The sequence below is a fragment of the Syngnathus scovelli genome, chromosome 15 (genome assembly GCF_024217435.2).
Source record: "Syngnathus scovelli strain Florida chromosome 15, RoL_Ssco_1.2, whole genome shotgun sequence".
Taxonomy (NCBI): Eukaryota; Metazoa; Chordata; class Actinopteri; order Syngnathiformes; family Syngnathidae; genus Syngnathus; species Syngnathus scovelli.
The window spans coordinates 3,210,199-3,225,016 of NC_090861.1; the positions used below are offsets into that span (position 1 = coordinate 3,210,199).

At 47.0% G+C, this 14,818-nt stretch overlaps 3 protein-coding genes and 1 long non-coding RNA gene across 6 annotated transcripts; 1 reads left to right on the forward strand and 3 right to left on the reverse strand.

The window, feature by feature from the left end:
* Positions 1 to 891: 891 nt before the first annotated feature.
* LOC125982303 (transcription regulator protein BACH1) lies at positions 892 to 4,335 on the reverse strand. Its single transcript, XM_049742762.2, has 5 exons — positions 4,101 to 4,335; positions 3,788 to 4,006; positions 1,897 to 3,336; positions 1,309 to 1,515; positions 892 to 1,238 (listed from the first exon to the last, which is right to left on the reverse strand). Exons 2-5 carry the CDS (start codon positions 4,004 to 4,006, stop codon positions 993 to 995), a joined length of 2,112 nt encoding a protein of 703 aa, XP_049598719.1. The 5' UTR covers positions 4,101 to 4,335; the 3' UTR covers positions 892 to 992.
* A 486-nt stretch (positions 4,336 to 4,821) lies between these two features.
* On the reverse strand, positions 4,822 to 7,832 carry map3k7cl (map3k7 C-terminal like). Of its 2 annotated transcripts, XM_049742990.1 has the most exons (6): positions 7,778 to 7,832; positions 7,451 to 7,545; positions 6,756 to 6,814; positions 6,506 to 6,621; positions 5,514 to 5,701; positions 4,822 to 5,367 (listed from the first exon to the last, which is right to left on the reverse strand). In XM_049742990.1, exons 2-5 carry the CDS (start codon positions 7,524 to 7,526, stop codon positions 5,536 to 5,538), a joined length of 417 nt encoding a protein of 138 aa, XP_049598947.1. In that variant the 5' UTR covers positions 7,527 to 7,545; positions 7,778 to 7,832; the 3' UTR covers positions 4,822 to 5,367; positions 5,514 to 5,535. The 2 variants fall into 2 exon arrangements, with proteins under 2 accessions (XP_049598947.1, XP_049598946.1); XM_049742989.1 differs by having other exon boundaries at positions 4,822 to 5,701.
* On the forward strand, positions 5,700 to 7,621 carry LOC125982454 (uncharacterized). Its single transcript, XR_007486393.1, has 2 exons — positions 5,700 to 6,176; positions 7,050 to 7,621. It is a non-coding gene; the product is annotated as an uncharacterized lncRNA (long non-coding RNA).
* Positions 7,833 to 8,538: 706 nt separating the features above from the next.
* grik1a (glutamate receptor, ionotropic, kainate 1a) lies at positions 8,539 to 14,725 on the reverse strand. 2 transcript variants are annotated; one of them, XM_049742736.2, is made up of 19 exons: positions 14,611 to 14,725; positions 14,003 to 14,198; positions 13,637 to 13,804; positions 13,193 to 13,450; positions 12,952 to 13,133; positions 12,817 to 12,870; positions 12,565 to 12,735; positions 12,353 to 12,496; positions 12,172 to 12,279; positions 12,055 to 12,099; positions 11,618 to 11,731; positions 11,359 to 11,562; positions 11,047 to 11,270; positions 10,861 to 10,979; positions 10,557 to 10,774; positions 10,095 to 10,320; positions 9,783 to 10,033; positions 9,573 to 9,713; positions 8,539 to 9,390 (listed from the first exon to the last, which is right to left on the reverse strand). In XM_049742736.2, the coding sequence occupies exons 2-18, from the start codon at positions 14,085 to 14,087 to the stop codon at positions 9,588 to 9,590; spliced, it is 2,697 nt and encodes an 898-aa protein (XP_049598693.1). In that variant the 5' UTR covers positions 14,088 to 14,198; positions 14,611 to 14,725; the 3' UTR covers positions 8,539 to 9,390; positions 9,573 to 9,587. The 2 variants fall into 2 exon arrangements, with proteins under 2 accessions (XP_049598693.1, XP_068509178.1); XM_068653077.1 differs by lacking the exons at positions 8,539 to 9,390; positions 14,611 to 14,725 and having other exon boundaries at positions 9,783 to 9,992; positions 14,003 to 14,582.
* Between the last annotated feature and the right edge of the window lie 93 nt (positions 14,726 to 14,818).

Sequence of the window (14,818 nt, forward strand, 5' to 3'; positions counted from 1 at the left end):
TCGGCTGCTATTTTAAACGAGAACTACTACCTAAACACGTCGCTAAATAGTACTAGGTAAAGAAAATGCTAAGAGAAACTCAATTGTACTTTTACACGGGTACCAGAAGTCGCGTGAGAAAAGCTAAAGTTGTTAGCACGGCGAAGTGTCGCCCTGTAGTTCGCTACTATTTCAAGTTATTTCTAACATGCTAAGAGCTGGAATGCTCACATCAAGCAAGATGGTCATCTAACCCGGATACAAAAAGCGCTTAAACAGGTCGACAAGGTAATACCAACAGTCATTAATCGGATTACTGACCTTCTTCCCGCTGAATTGTTCCGCCATTTTGACAAGGATTGGGCTCCTCTCACGCACAAGCACGTTTGACGTAAAGACCCCACCTGAGTGACATTTCAATTAATTGGATTACGTCACGTCATTCTCGGGATTTTAGCGTCCTCTTGTGGCATATTTCTCGCATTGCATCCCTTTAAAAGCGATGCGTTTAATGTTCACACGGAATTGTGGCACTTTGCGTTTTTTAGCCACTAAAAAAAAAAACAAATTAACATTTAAAGTGTGTACTCAAAAATATGTGAATATATAAGTCACTACATTTTAAGTGTTTCGTGTGTTTTGAGAGGAAAAGGAACACAAACAACGTTGACACTAAACACAATCATTTGTCATTAAATCATCTTGAGTTGCTATTTTTACACTTATGAACGGTGTATTTGAGTGAAAATCTGTACATAATAAAACGTATAAAACTTGCCAATGATTAAAGGTTGACAATAAAACGCGTATAGCCAATAGAGAGACAAACAATAGATGTAAATATACTATAAAGTGTCAATTTCAGACTTTTGGCAGGACATTTTGGGTGGCAAATGATCATACAATACTATACAATGCTGGTGTTCACGTCCAAACGTGGTTAAGGAAATTATTAGTGTATAAAAATAGAAAATTAGGACGAGAAAAAAAAATATGTATAAGTCTCCATGCTTCTAAATGTCCCCTAAATGTCCTTCGGTCTCAGCTTGAGTTGAGAAAGATGAGGAAGGAGTCAAGAATAAGGCGTCTAAGTGTGACGCGAGGAAGCATTGGGAGTCGAGGAGCTGCAGCTGGTCTGGTCTGAGGTTTCGGGCTTCTCCGCAGATGCGCTGACTGAGCGCTGAGACGCTGAGGCAGGTGGTGGTCTTCTGATGGCAAAGATGGTTTTGCTCCACCAGGAGCTTTTCGCGCTCGCACTTCTGAGTCAAGACAACATCAAAACATACTTGTCGTGTTACAGTTATCGCCGAAGGAAAATAAATAACTAACCAGTTTGTTGATTTCCTCCTGCAGGTTCGCGATACACTCCAACTTCCTCTTGCGGCAGCGCTGCGCGGCCAGCCTGTTCTTGCTACGCCGTCGGATATCGTTGATCAAGTCCAGCTGTTGGCGTGTCAACGTGTGCTGAGTCAGCAGATTCTGTAGGTCCGCACGGCTCAGACGCACAGCGTAGTCCAAAGAGAACGGAAGATCAACCTGATGACCACACACACCTCAATGTGTTTACTGGAGATGAGCACACAACATCAACATGTACTTCATGAACAAATATATAGTAGTTAAAAAAGTGTAATGAACATAAACACAATAGTTTAGTACAAACTATCTGGTGGATTGACTTGACAATGACATCATACCTGCCAATGAATGCACGCTGGACTCTGAGCGCACACACACGTCCACATTTACTAGTGAATAATTAACTCGTTGCCAAAGCAACCCACTGCAAACATTCGTAAATGAGTTCCCGAGATATCTACGACTCAACGAATCATTTGAAATCTTTTCCGTGTTCCTCCAGAAGGTCATTAGAAGTTGGGCCTGAATCAATAGCGCCCTGTTCTCATCAATGCTCACCTGTCTGGCCCGTTCTCTGGGGCACCATTCTCCCTCGCCATCAGTCTCCGAGTCGCCATCCTCACCCGAGTTGAGGGATGACAGGCCTGACTGGGAAGCTCCTTCGCTCTCCGATAGTGCGCCTCCCTTCCACGGCGGTCCGCCCCGCTCCGGGTCAGAATTCTGTGCCAGGAAGGTGCACTTGAGGTCAAACCGGAGGCAGTTCTGTTGAGAGGGGCCTGGGTCAGCCGCTCCGTCCGAACCTCCTGGAGCTTCATTATACAGCGTGTCACCTAGGACCAAATTGGGACCACAAGAGAATTGCTTTCCTGGTCCTTTTTCTTCATGTTTTGTAATGTTGGTTCCAACCCCTTGATCTGCATCTTTTTGTGAAGATGTCCTGAGAAGCGGGGACCTGGGACTAGCAATAGCACTATTTGCTGCAAACTCTGCTCCATCTTCATGTCCAAGAGCTTCGTCTGCTGCCAAATTAGGACCAACAGAAAATTTTGTTCCGGGTCTTTGTTCTTGGTCTTCTGTGATGTGTGTTTTCTGATGTGAGGGGACTGAGTCAGAGCTGTGATTCTTGTTGGTGTTAGTTCCTGTTCCCAGTTCCGCTCCATTCTTGTGTTCTGATAGGCTGCCAGGACCTTCATGTTTCCGGGTGGTAGCTGCAACTAACTTGGGACCATTATTTGTTCCTTGAAGTTGTTCTCCATCTTCTGTGGTAGTGTCCTGATAAGAGGGGACCGAGTCAGATCTGGGACTCACATCATTTCCTGGAAGCCACTCTATGTCCTTGTGTAGTGTACTAGGACTTTGTACAGACTTGGTCACACATGAGAACCTTGTTCCTGGTCCTTGTTCTCCATCTTCTGAGGCAGTGTCCTTTTCAAAGGATCCAGATTCTGATCTGGGACACTTTTCCACATGGTCACCCTCACTTGCGCAATTTCCTGGAAGCGCAGTTGCATCCTGGCTTCCGCGAATTTCTGTTGTTTGATCTGTATCACCACAGAACTTGCTTCCTTGTCCTTGTTGTTCTTCTACAAAAGCCTCGTTCCATCCGCAATGTTTCTGGGGTGTCTCTTTCCCACAAGCCAACTGAAACTTGCGATACTTGGGCCCTCCAACAGGCTTAACTGAAAATGTAGTCCTCCTGTCATTCCCCTGCGGGCCACTGGGTGAAGCCGATTCCCTTGGCACCGGTTTGACGGCTTTGGTTTGAGCTTCCTCATCCTCACGCTCTTGCTTCTTTATACAACACCTCCTCCTCTGTGATGGCGGTAGCGGTGGGTCCGACTTGAATTTGGGTAGAAGGAAGTCGAAACAGTCGAGGTCAAGGTCTCGGAAACCCAGCGTAGATGCCGCCTGGCGGATTTCCAGGATGTTGTGCTTAGTGAAGACCAACTCGGACGTGTAGGCGAAGGTCAGCAGGGGCTCAAACCCACCCACGGTCACCTAAAAAACAGGAGAATATACGTCAAACAAATATCCAAACACAGTATTTTTTATAGATATTGTTCAGTTCTAAGTTCCCGATGAGCTCCAAAGTGAACAGATCAATCATTGCAGGTGTGCCTAATGAAGTGTCCAGTAAGCACCCTCCCTCGGGGGTAAACAACGTGACGTCATCTTCAGGAATACTAAAAATAGTGAACTGGCAATTACATTGGGTACACCCCCTAAATAATTTCTAAGACCACTTCCAAAGCAGTATTTTCAGTGTCCAACTAGCAGGAAAATGTCATAAAAGTGACGTCATTCTTAGAAAAAAAAACATTTTTATCAATTGGTCAATTAATTTGGTACACCATTCAATACAAATCGTACCGACTGAAGTGGGTCAATGAGCGCACGTGTCCACCCAGTGTGGTAAACAAAGTGACGTCACCTTTCTCGCAGCTCTCACCTCGGGTGGCAGGGTGACGTCATCGTCGTCGTCCTGCTCACGTTGGAGCCTTGCGGCGAAGTAGTCGCTGCACGAGGCCATCACGGCACGGTGGGCGTGGAAACGACGGCCGTCTACCTGCACGGTGACGTCACAGAGCGTACCGCGCAGCCGCAGCTCATCCAGACGCCGCAGCACACGCGCCGGGTGAGCCGCGCACGCGTACCTGTACGAAGGCATCTAAGCGCGCGCGCGCACGCACGATAGACGTCACAACAACTTTAATCATGCACCAAAAATTATGAAATGTATCCTAAAAATAACATACGCTTACCTGTTCGTAGCGTCGTCCAGGTTCTTTGGAGGTTTGGACGACTTTGGGACAAGCTAAGCGAGCTTCACACACTCATCTGTCAAAGTGTGTGTGTGAGGGAGGGAGCGAGGATTGGCGTGTGTGTGCGCGGGTGCGCGTGTGTTGCAACTGCGCTGACTCATTCTGATAAAAGATGAGCAAGCATGTTTTCCCGTCCCACACATTCCCGCTCGCCCCACCTCCCCCTCTCTCTCTCTCTGCTATTACACTTCCTGGAAAGACAAACTCATTTTGACCAAAAAAAAAATAAAAATACTGTATTATAATCTTCAATCCTAAATTAATATCATTATTTTTACTAATTATTTCTACTAGTATACAAGGTTCACACTATAATCCTCAAAATGATTAGGAGTACAATATTTCACTGTCATTTTTTTTTCTAAACTATTCAAGTAAATCAGGTTTTGCAAATTTTTAAAGAACAATAGCAGTAGTTTCTTCAGTAGTTGAAAAGAAACAGGAAGCATCGAGTTCCATTGTGCGAGTGGATCTAACTAAGTGTATACGTGGAACATTCCAGATTGTGTGTATGTTTGTACGTGTTATGGATACTAACTAAACAAAAAAAAAAAAAGCAGAAGTGCAGTCTGATTACGACAGAATTGTCCCAGCAACCAATCAAGTGATGGTTTCAAATCAACTTCCTGTTTCCATGGAAGAACGCCAGTCGGCGTGCGCGTTGGAGTCCAGTTTGGTTTTATTGAAAGATTGTCGTATTTCATCTCCTACACATCGGTGCTTACATTCCCTTCATCTGACAAATAATCGCAACCTCGCCTCATTTCCTTCTCGCCGTGACAAGGGCTTGCAAATAAGGGCTTGGTACATTTACTTAAGTAACTTTTGGGATTGATGTACTCCACCCCGAGCACCGTCACATGACTCCACCAACCCAATGAAGTCACCCAAAAAACAAAAACCAGCTGAGTCTGCGTAAAAAGTGGCATATTTCAGCCGATGAGAACTCAACTGGAATTTGCACATCCACATTTTATATTTTGTGTTTTTGACACTAAATTACAAGATTCTAAACCCAACACGAAGCCCATAAATTTAAGCATAAACCTAACAAACACAGAAAATGAAGTCAGACTTCAAGCGGCGTAGACGTTCAGAAATCCCAGTTTTCTCACACACACCATACTGTTTATAGTCGAGGTCGGGTCCAGAAGTTTGACTCCGCCTTGGACCACATCACAGCATTTAGGCTGTCTCCATGCAGCACCTATGAAAACACCAACGTAGCGGCTAACACTCTTAAATGCTAATCTTTGATTCTACAAAGATGGTTTGCCGACGTCGGAGCACCAACCCAACATTGCATTTGTGTGTATGGCTCGTATAAAAATTAAATAAAATAAAGAAGAAGACCAGTTTTTAGGCGAGCGTGCGGTCAGGACGAGTCGGGCCTGCGTAGCCGTTGCAGTTGCCGCGACCGCTCTCCGTGTGCCGTCACTAGCGTGCGGTTTTCCTCTGACAGACGCCGGAACTCGTCCTCTAGGCGGGAAATCTCCGCCGCCACCTTCTGGTCTTCCACCAGCTCGGCCAGCAGCTGACACCTGAAGATGACGACGGAGAAATAAATTTGGTGATGTCCTACTAGGATGAAGGCATCTAGCGTGCTAGAATGTTAGCTTGGACATGCTAGCTCCATCTTGAGTCATATGCCATTAAAAGTCAGAAGTTTTTTTGAATTATAAAAACCAAAAATTTGAAAGAAATAATCATGGCAATTGGGTTAGTTGGGCTCGTCATTGTGCAGAAAAAGAACTTGGTGACGGGAAAATCCACATAATTTGTAAAGTGAAAGCAAACGGTATCGACAAGTTGGGCGAGGCTTGGTTATTTACAGTGAACAGGTCTGATTGCTTTGTTCCATGCTAACGTCAGTCTTTGCAATCCACTTTGGAATTCTGACGTGCGTAAGGAGATGCTCGACAAGTCGGACAAGCAACATTCCCGTCAAAAGCCATGATTCACGCTTACAGGTGGCGAGTGGGCCGAACCGCCTCGACAAGCCTGACTCACCCATTGGTATATATAGACAAATACATTGTTTCTCATAGAAGCTAGCCATTGCTCTGACTCAGTCTGTGTCTTTGAATCGTGTCGGAGGGAGTCGGGGGCTCGCGCGCTGTGTCGGGTTGCGGCGGACTGTAAATAACGTTTCTATTAAAAGACGAGAGCAGATTGTTTGGCTAATCGGTTGTTTACGTCTGGATGATTGATGCTTGTTACTTTCAACAGAGTCTATTTTGTGCATGGCTTTTTTTTTTTTACGTAGCAATAGCGCGCTACATGCCAACATATAGCTGTATGAAAATGATGATGTAAATAAAAAATTCAGGTGAGGTGCAGCTCACTTGCGTTCCTCCAGGGCGGCGATGTCGTGCTTGACTTGGTGGAACTCCCTCGCCATCCTGCAGTGTTCCTTGTACACATGCACGCTCTCCTTCAGAGATACACACGGCGAGACTGGCTAAACCAGAAATAAAATGGAAGTTAACACAAAGTACCCTAAAAAAAGGAAATACAATAAGTGACTGCATATTAATCTGTGCTCAGTGTCCCAGTTTCCTCAAATGTGTTTATTTTGTCTTCATGACAACACACCTGAAGTCGTTTTTCGAGATCCGGGAAGGTCTGAACGTGGTCCTCGGCATCTCGTGTGTCTGTCGATTGAAAACAAATACACATTGGTGTCGCCGCATGTTGCTAATTTTATTTCATGGCACACATAAATGAGTTGAAAGTGCAAATTACAAAAAAAACAAATAAACTAGGATGCCTCTGTGGGCTTTAATAGATCTTGGGTGCCCCTAGTGGACACGAGACACTAAGCAGGTGCTTAGTTGTCTTGGTTTTGTTTATATCTTAAGCTGGTGTACCTAATGAAGTGTCTGGCAGGTGCAGGAGCAGAGAGAGAATCAAACATGCAGCCAGTGCGTGAAGTCATGCTGAACGCGCGGCGACAATTCCGGGCGGGTGTGACGCAACCTTCTAAAAGTGTCCACGCCGCCGCGCGGAACAACAAGAAGAACATTTGTGCTGCTATGCGGGACGTGACAACATGACAGGCCTGCAGGATGAACCCGGGTCAGGGCTTCGGTTGGAGTGGTGGGGCGGGGGGGGATGTGCTAACACCTGTCACGGCTGCAGCGTGCAATAGTGAATGAGGTGGCGGTGGGCAGGGCCTGCGAGCTCCATTTTTGTGGTCGGAATCCGCCGCGTGTTTTCCACACATGCTGGAAACGCAGTCGGGCTTTGGAGCGTCTTAAATGATCAAACGGCACTTGTGTGGGACGTACCTGAGGTGTGGTCGAGGCTGAAGGAGATCCGAACTTCGGGTGCATCAGGAGACACTCTTCTGGTTGACGTGATCATTTAATCCTGCGTCACAGTTCTTGATGTACAACATCATCATTGTTAGGCTTGATGAAGCTCTTTTGGAAGGAATAAACTTGAAATATAACTTAGAAGTTTTTAGTCTTACTGGCTGATATAGTCATTAATAACATTGCATCACTAAATAAATTATGCAAATGGTGCATTGGAAGGTTTCCTGTGTCCATTTGACAGCTGTCAATCAAAGATGACATCACACCCATGCATTAAAAGCAAAACAAAGAGCGTACCTGAAGCAGCCCCCTCCAAAACAATCACACAAAAAGTCTTAAGGTCAGGCAGGTCCGGTCCACAGAGCTTCCTGAGCTTTCGGGCTGGTTCTGGCCCCCTTCGCCTTCCCCCCCGCTGCCGCCACCTCCTCCTCCTCCTCACGCCGCTCTCTTCGGGGGTCTCGTCTAGACACGCTCCTGTCCGCACACAAACTACACAAAAGCATCAGTAATGTGCCCCCCCCCTCCCCTCCCCTGCCCTCTATCCTCCACCCAACCCTTCACAATAAAACATCTCGGGTGACATGACTTGACCCTTGGCCCCTCCCGCCCCGATGATCATACGGGCCTTTCATAACTAAAATAGCAAAGATGGCAGAAGGAAACATCAAGACGTGTGTAATATCATACGCCAGGCCACTACATTAGGTACACTCTCCAGTAATACCCAATACAATGTTGCGTCATTACGCATAGTTGACCACTCCAGGCCTGTAGGTGGCGGTAAGTGCAATTCAAAGGAGGCTTTTTTTGTTGGTGGTGACACAGCACCACCTGCTGGAGTTGATGGATCACTGCCTCACTAGGCCCCAAAAGGACTGTAATGGAAAACTAACACAGTTAACAAAATTTGGGGGAATTCAAGTCAAATTTACTTAAATTCTGTATTGCATCATTTGTTATGTACAGGGGAAAAAAGTACAGTATTTCGATTATGTAATTTAGCTCTTTGATGTCTGCCTAGCAACAAGTAACACGGCCATTCTGAAAACAGAAAAGAATCAGAGCAAACTTGATTTTATTTCAGTTGTGAAATGCAAATGTTTAAACACTAACAGAAATTTTGAAGCTATTTGTGCTGCTTGTGTTTTTCATAACGCAGTATACCGTAGCTTCATCCTATTTTGTAGTTTCTCATAAACTAAAACTTCTCGGCGGATGTAATGAACATCTTATTTTGAGTAATAATCTTAAAAACCTTTTTCACAACAGCAGCGCCTCATCTGAAAGTCGCCGAGCCACAAAAAGCTTTTTAACGCGCCGCGTCGGTGGGCCCAAGATAGCCGGCGTGTCGTTCAGGTGAGGTCATCGTGCCGCGCTCAGACGTCCTGAATGCCAAGGTCAGCGGTGTAATCCCTGCCCTCATTCATGACGGATTAGACCCTGACGGGAGGGGGCGAGGCAAGTAAAAAATAAATACAGTCGCTCGGGGTTTTAACGGAGAACCGCCGTCCGCCGTGGCGGTGCTGCTTGGGGAGATTACAGGCCGGCTATTACGCTCAATCCCAGAATTAATCCGCACGGCATACATAAAAAAAAAAAAAAGTCATTACATGAAGAGATTAAAAATGGTTCCCAAAGATAAATACTAACCTGTGTCAGGGGCATACAGGATATACTTTTTATATATATATTTTTTTAACTTTCTTGGTCAATGATGTCATAGATCAGGTGACTTAAATTGTCCAAATACAGCTAGGCTACATTTACAAGAAAATTAAATATAATTGAATTGAGTGGTGGAATCGTAAAAATGGATATGGATACAAAAATGGAGAAAAATATGTATTTTAAGAGTTCGAGCGCTCCGTGTCAGGTTGCAAGCAGGTGGCCATTTTGTCCATCGAGACCCGCTGAAAGAAACAAGGACATTTTGGAGTCAACAAAATTAGGTGTCATCCAAGTTTGAATTTCGTAGAGATGAGCAAAGCTAATTTGGTAAATTTTTGTCGTTGCATGGGAGTAGAGTATGATGGCGGCCCAAAAAAAGGATTTGGAGTGCGGTAGACTACGAAGGTTACAAAAAGGAACACACCTCGTAGTTCCACGTTCACTCTGTGTCGTCGCCGAGCAGCCTGCCGCTCTCCAAGTCGGTGGATAAGGACGTGCCCGAAGAAGAGGTGGAGCCGCGCCGCTGAAATTGCCGGGACTGCACGCCGTAAAAGAAGCAGAAGGCCTGAAGAGACAAGACGGAGCTGTGACTTGGAAGGCTTCCTGCGTTGGCGTGAAATCCCGCCCCGCTCACCTCCTCGATGTCTGCGTTACGGCGAGCTTTGTAGATGAACTCGCCGATGGCCACGAAGACGGACAGGACCAGGCCGGCGGCGAGCACGATGAAGATGCCGCCGATGTTCTCCACACCCAAAGCGTTGGCCTCCTTGTTGTCCTCCTCGGGGCAGCCGTTCCCTCGCCACCACTTCTCCTTCATCATGTGGAGCTTGCCCTCCTCCTGCAGCTGAAGGATGGCGATGGTCACCTTGTCTCGGTATGGAGAGCCTGCAAGTTTTATGTAGCTGTAACTGGCTTCACACGCTGAATTTTCCCAGCGTTTCCTCACCTATGGGCGTTCCCACGCCGTATCCCTTGGAGTCGATGAGTCCTCCGATTTGCGTCAGGTTGCAGTTCCTCTGGCTGATGTACTCGATGCTGGTGGACTCCATCAACATGGCGTAGTCGGTGGTGAGGACACGCGTGATGCCCTCCCGGTTGTTCTTGACCAACGCCGTGTTCTTCCTGCTGCTCATGAAGGCCCACATCTTCTCGTAGGTGGAGATCTTGGATTTCTGCCGCACATAAACACATGAGCGCTGTGTTTACGTGCGGGTGTTTTATGACAAAATGAAGCAGCTGCGCTCTAAATCTCATCCGGCTGATTCAATTTGTTCAAGCCGTCAACACGGGCAGCGGTGTCTTATCCGGCCGCTCGTAATCACCCGTCGCAATCCGCCGGGTTAAAGCCCAGCTCGACTCACTCCTGCTGGGACAAAATGCTTCTGGACCGAACCAACAATCAACAAACCTTGAAGAAGGTCATAGTGGAGCCGTCCCTCACGGCCCCGTACTCGATCCTGGTCTGCTTGGCCAGGTCGTCGGCCGAGTCGATGGGAGCGTCCATGCGCTCCACGGTGAGGAAGGCGGCCAGGTTGGCCGTGTAGGACGAGATGATGATTAGAGTGAAGAACCACCAGATGCCCCCGACGATCCGTGTGGACAAAGCCTTAGGCATCAGTTCAGAACCTGAAACAACAATATGACTCACACTATCCTAAATGCTACTAATTGACCAGCTAGCTACTTTTAACTAGCGCTATTTATTCTTTGACCTTGTCGCATGAGTGCCCCGACACCGAACCAGAAGCTGTTGAGCAAGGTGAAATTGTTCTGGATCAGCGTGGATGACGGGTTGCACGGATGCGGGTTGTACCACTCGTAAGGGGTGAACCTGATGATGGAAGGACAAAACCAATTAAGGAGAGCGGAGAAGAACAAAATGCAAGCCATGTGATTACCTGGCGATGACAAAGAGCACGCAGCTGACGCCGGTGCAGGCCAGCAGGACGTACATCCAGATGTCGGGCGACAGCGGGTTGAGGAAGGAGAAGACGCCCGGGTTGGTGCCGTTGGGTTTGCGGTACAGGATGCTGATGCCCAGCGTCATGAAAGGTTTGGAGAAGTCAATCACCTTCTCGCGAACGTACGTGATGGTCAGCGGTGCCACCGCCAGGTCGGCCACCTGTGAGATCAAATATGGCTTCTCTAGCGGTCCCAACTTCTTATTGGTGGCGTCAATAAGAAAAGTGCGGATTTGGCCGCGCCCTCACGTGGTCGATGAGCTCCCGCACCATGCCGTTCCACTCGCCCTTGTCATTCTGGGCTCCGTACTTGCCGTCGGCCACCAGGCGGACCTCGTAGGTGAAGCCCAGAATGTTGGAGAGCTCTTTGAGGAGGTCCAGGCAGTAACCCTCGAAGCGGTCGTTCCCAACCAGGTCCTTGTCGGATTTCTTGTGCATCACGTACGGGTTCTCCTGAGAAGACAAACTCGTCACGTACTGTCCTCTCCTTTTTGCACTTCCTCCTCACCAGGATGGTGGTGACAATCAGCGTCCTGTTGGCCAGCGAGTCGGTCACGTTGTTGTTATTGCCCGTTGACTTCTCGACCAGGTTCATTCCTTTTACCGAGCTCCACGTGGCGATCTGGAAGGGGAGAGAAGCTCTGGATTTTTATTTTTGTCGTGCAAGATGGCAGTGAATACAAATAAGTGTGGAGAAGAGCATTCAAGGGTGTGAGACTCTGAATGAACGTATGCTAGCAGTAATCCACACACACTTGCACACACACAATACACACACAGAGGGGATCAGCCATGTGACAGCTGGACCCTAAAATCCCGCCTCAGCTGCTAAAGAGCAAAATCACTGATGCGATAAACGCTAAGCACGTTAAACAAGCACACTTGACAAGTCAGAAAGTAACACTTGGCTGTACAGGAAGAGCATGACCATATTAGGAAACAAACCTTGATCCATCTTTTGGTGAGGCGATTCACGCCCTCCACGACACCCTGGGTGGAGAAGATGTGAGTTAGCATGACGGCGCTAACAAGTTGCTACGGATCACGGGAGCATTCACTCACCCTTGTGGTGCCGTCTTCTTTCAAGCTGATGATGTCCAAGTCAAATTCCCGCCTCAGGCCGTCGCTCTTGTCGAGGACGATGTGGCCTGTCAGGCCGTCCCACTGCGCCTACGGGATGAGGCAGCAAAGTGCTTGACTTCTTTTACACATGCATGAAAATGTCATCTCTGGAGAGCCGTACCTCCTTGAAGAGGTTCATGTACCGAGGTCCAAAGCGCCAAGGCTTATGTCTGTGACACTGCAGAGAGCTGACGGTCATCTGAGTGGCTCGCTGGGACGCCACAGACACCAGGAACACGGCGTCGTACATCAACGCCGCGTCAGTCTGTAATGAACGCATTAAAAATGTTCGATAAGATATCACAACAATCTTAATTCGGTGTATTTTCTTACAGTCATGACGCCGTCCATGAGTCCACCATCTTGCTTGGGCCCCTGCAGCCTCTCCATGGCCCACTTGTCCAAGGTGGAGGCCACCCAGGGGTCGTCGATGTTGAGCAGCCTGAAGCCTGTCATGTTGACCCCGCTGTAACGGTACGGTTCCAAATCCAACGCAAACAAGTCCTACACCCAGTTGGAAGTAGCATAGTAGTAGTTAGCAAGCTAATCTGCATGGACCCTAACCCATACATATAATTCACTCACCAAAGTAGTGAAGAAGAAATGGTAGTACTCCGTCATCATTCCCATGGATGAAAGCTGCCATTTAACAAACACAAAACACGGTGAGAGGCCAAACAAAATAATTATAAATCCATCCAGATGGTGTTATTTTGAGACCTGTTTGAGTAGCTCCGACGCCATGCTGTAGGAGCAATCAAAGAGGATGAAGAACTCTTTGTCCTTCTTGAGCTCCTTGAGCAGCGGCCTGGCGTCCTGGTTGCCGGGCGTCAGTTGGCGGATTTTCATCTTCAGGTTCAGCTTGGCGGGAGCTTTGATCAACTCTTGCATGCGCATCAGACCTACACAAGAAAAATGTTTCGAACTCCACTAGTGTATAGTGTAAAACGCCGTTACATACCGGTGCTGTCCTGGTAGACAACGGTGAGCTTCTTCCATTTGAAGAAGGTGACCACGTCCAGCACGGCCCTGGCGACTGCTCTGTACTCTGGGTACAGGTTGATGAAGAAGGTGTCCCGGTTGTCCACCGACGGATGTTTCCACCGTGTTTGGATGTGCGGAACTTCTAGAGCGTTGCAGATGGACTGAACAGCGCTCACGGAGGAACTGTGAGATGGACCGAATACGGCCACCACGCCAAGGGAGAGCTGGTCGCACACTTGACAAAACAAAGGGACAAGTTAGCTCTATTCCTTGTTAGTTTGCTTATTGCCACTAGAGGGCATGATTTCACAGTAGTACTGCACTTACACTGATTTAACAATTTTTGGGGTGACTGAAATGTGTGAATAGAATTCAAATAATAATAATGTGATAATCCAGTATTACAAAATGTTGGTGTTACCTCTGCGGGAGGCCTCGAAGCCGTCTTTGGGGTTGATGCGTTGGATGTCGTAGGTGAGCGTGACGTTGGGCATCAGTGTCTTATTCCTGTTGATGTTGTTCACAGCGAACTTGAATGCCAACTCGTCCAAACTCACCAGCTCACGTTCGCGTGTCTCCAGGATGCCGCCTGGTGGCAAGAAAAATAGCAGCAGAATCAAAAACAGCAGAACCAAAAATATACATCCTAAATAAATATGTAACAGAATGTAAAACAATAAAACAGTTTTGATAAAATATTTGGAACCACTGTAAATATTTATGTAAAATAAAATAGTACCTAGAAATAATGTATTCATTCTGAACGACAAGTGCGTGATGAACTCACCAATGCGTAAAACCTGAGCGTCAACAAGCCACGTGTGGAAGAGTAGAATCGGAACCACAAGAACCAACAGGTCCATCGCGTCCATGGTGACAGCACCGCAGTCAGCATCTGGAACTCTCCCCAGGCTCTTCCTATCCTCCTCCTCCGATGATAACGCAGGTCACCTCTACTACCTCCACCACCGACATCATGTCAACTTTAAAAGAACCAAAGAAGCAGCGGCACGAATATAGCCCAGTCCCAAATGACTGTCAGCCAAATTCCCGGTCAAACATAATCCTTGTAAAGTCTTGAAAAGTCCACAAATTGGCGAACAGTCAACACAGACAGCGACAGCAACTAATGCGACTCAAACTGAAAGCAAGCCACATCCGCAAAGCTCTTTCAAAATAAGACAACACCGGAAGTCTTCAAACATTATTTCCACTTTACATAGTTAAGACTGAAAACAATTATATAAATATGGACAGAATGACCAAAGGAAAACCCACGTGGCTTCTTCCTTGCCACCTAAGAAGATACCAATTTTGGTTCTTGGTGATCAACTACATTATTATAAAATAATGGCATTTCAAATATAGTATGTAAGGCAACATTTGTCTACCTACAGTGACATCCTGTGATCACAATTTGTGTGGTTTGTCTCCTGTTGGTGTTTGGGATTAAGCAGCAGATGTGCTGGAGTAATCTTCAGGTTACATGCCAGATGTCAGATTTATCTCTACTACACACGCACGCCTACAACAAGAGAAAGGAAATCATATATGAAGTCACAAGTCAAATAAATGTGAGTATTAAGTGACCTTGGACACAAAA

Bases quoted from the DNA above. Each gene is read 5' to 3' on its own strand.
- map3k7cl (XM_049742990.1), bottom strand. From the start codon at position 7,526: ATGATCACGTCAACCAGAAGAGTGTCTCCTGATGCACCCGAAGTTCGG. The intron at 6,815-7,450 runs GTACGTCCCACA...TTCAATCGACAG, and splicing joins CAGCCTCGACCACACCTCAG to ACACACGAGATGCCGAGGAC. The intron at 6,622-6,755 runs GTGTGTTGTCAT...TTTCTGGTTTAG, and splicing joins ATCTCGAAAAACGACTTCAG to CCAGTCTCGCCGTGTGTATC.
- grik1a (XM_049742736.2), bottom strand. From the start codon at position 14,087: ATGGACGCGATGGACCTGTTGGTTCTTGTGGTTCCGATTCTACTCTTC. The intron at 13,451-13,636 runs GTAACACCAACA...TGTTTTGTCAAG, and splicing joins CTTCGAGGCCTCCCGCAGAG to TGTGCGACCAGCTCTCCCTT. The intron at 12,280-12,352 runs GTACGGCTCTCC...CTCATCCCGTAG, and splicing joins ACATGAACCTCTTCAAGGAG to GCGCAGTGGGACGGCCTGAC.
- LOC125982303 (XM_049742762.2), bottom strand. From the start codon at position 4,006: ATGCCTTCGTACAGGTACGCGTGCGCGGCTCACCCGGCGCGTGTGCTG. The intron at 1,516-1,896 runs GTGAGCATTGAT...TGTGGTCATCAG, and splicing joins CCAGAGAACGGGCCAGACAG to GTTGATCTTCCGTTCTCTTT. The intron at 1,239-1,308 runs GTTAGTTATTTA...GTCTTGACTCAG, and splicing joins AGGAGGAAATCAACAAACTG to AAGTGCGAGCGCGAAAAGCT.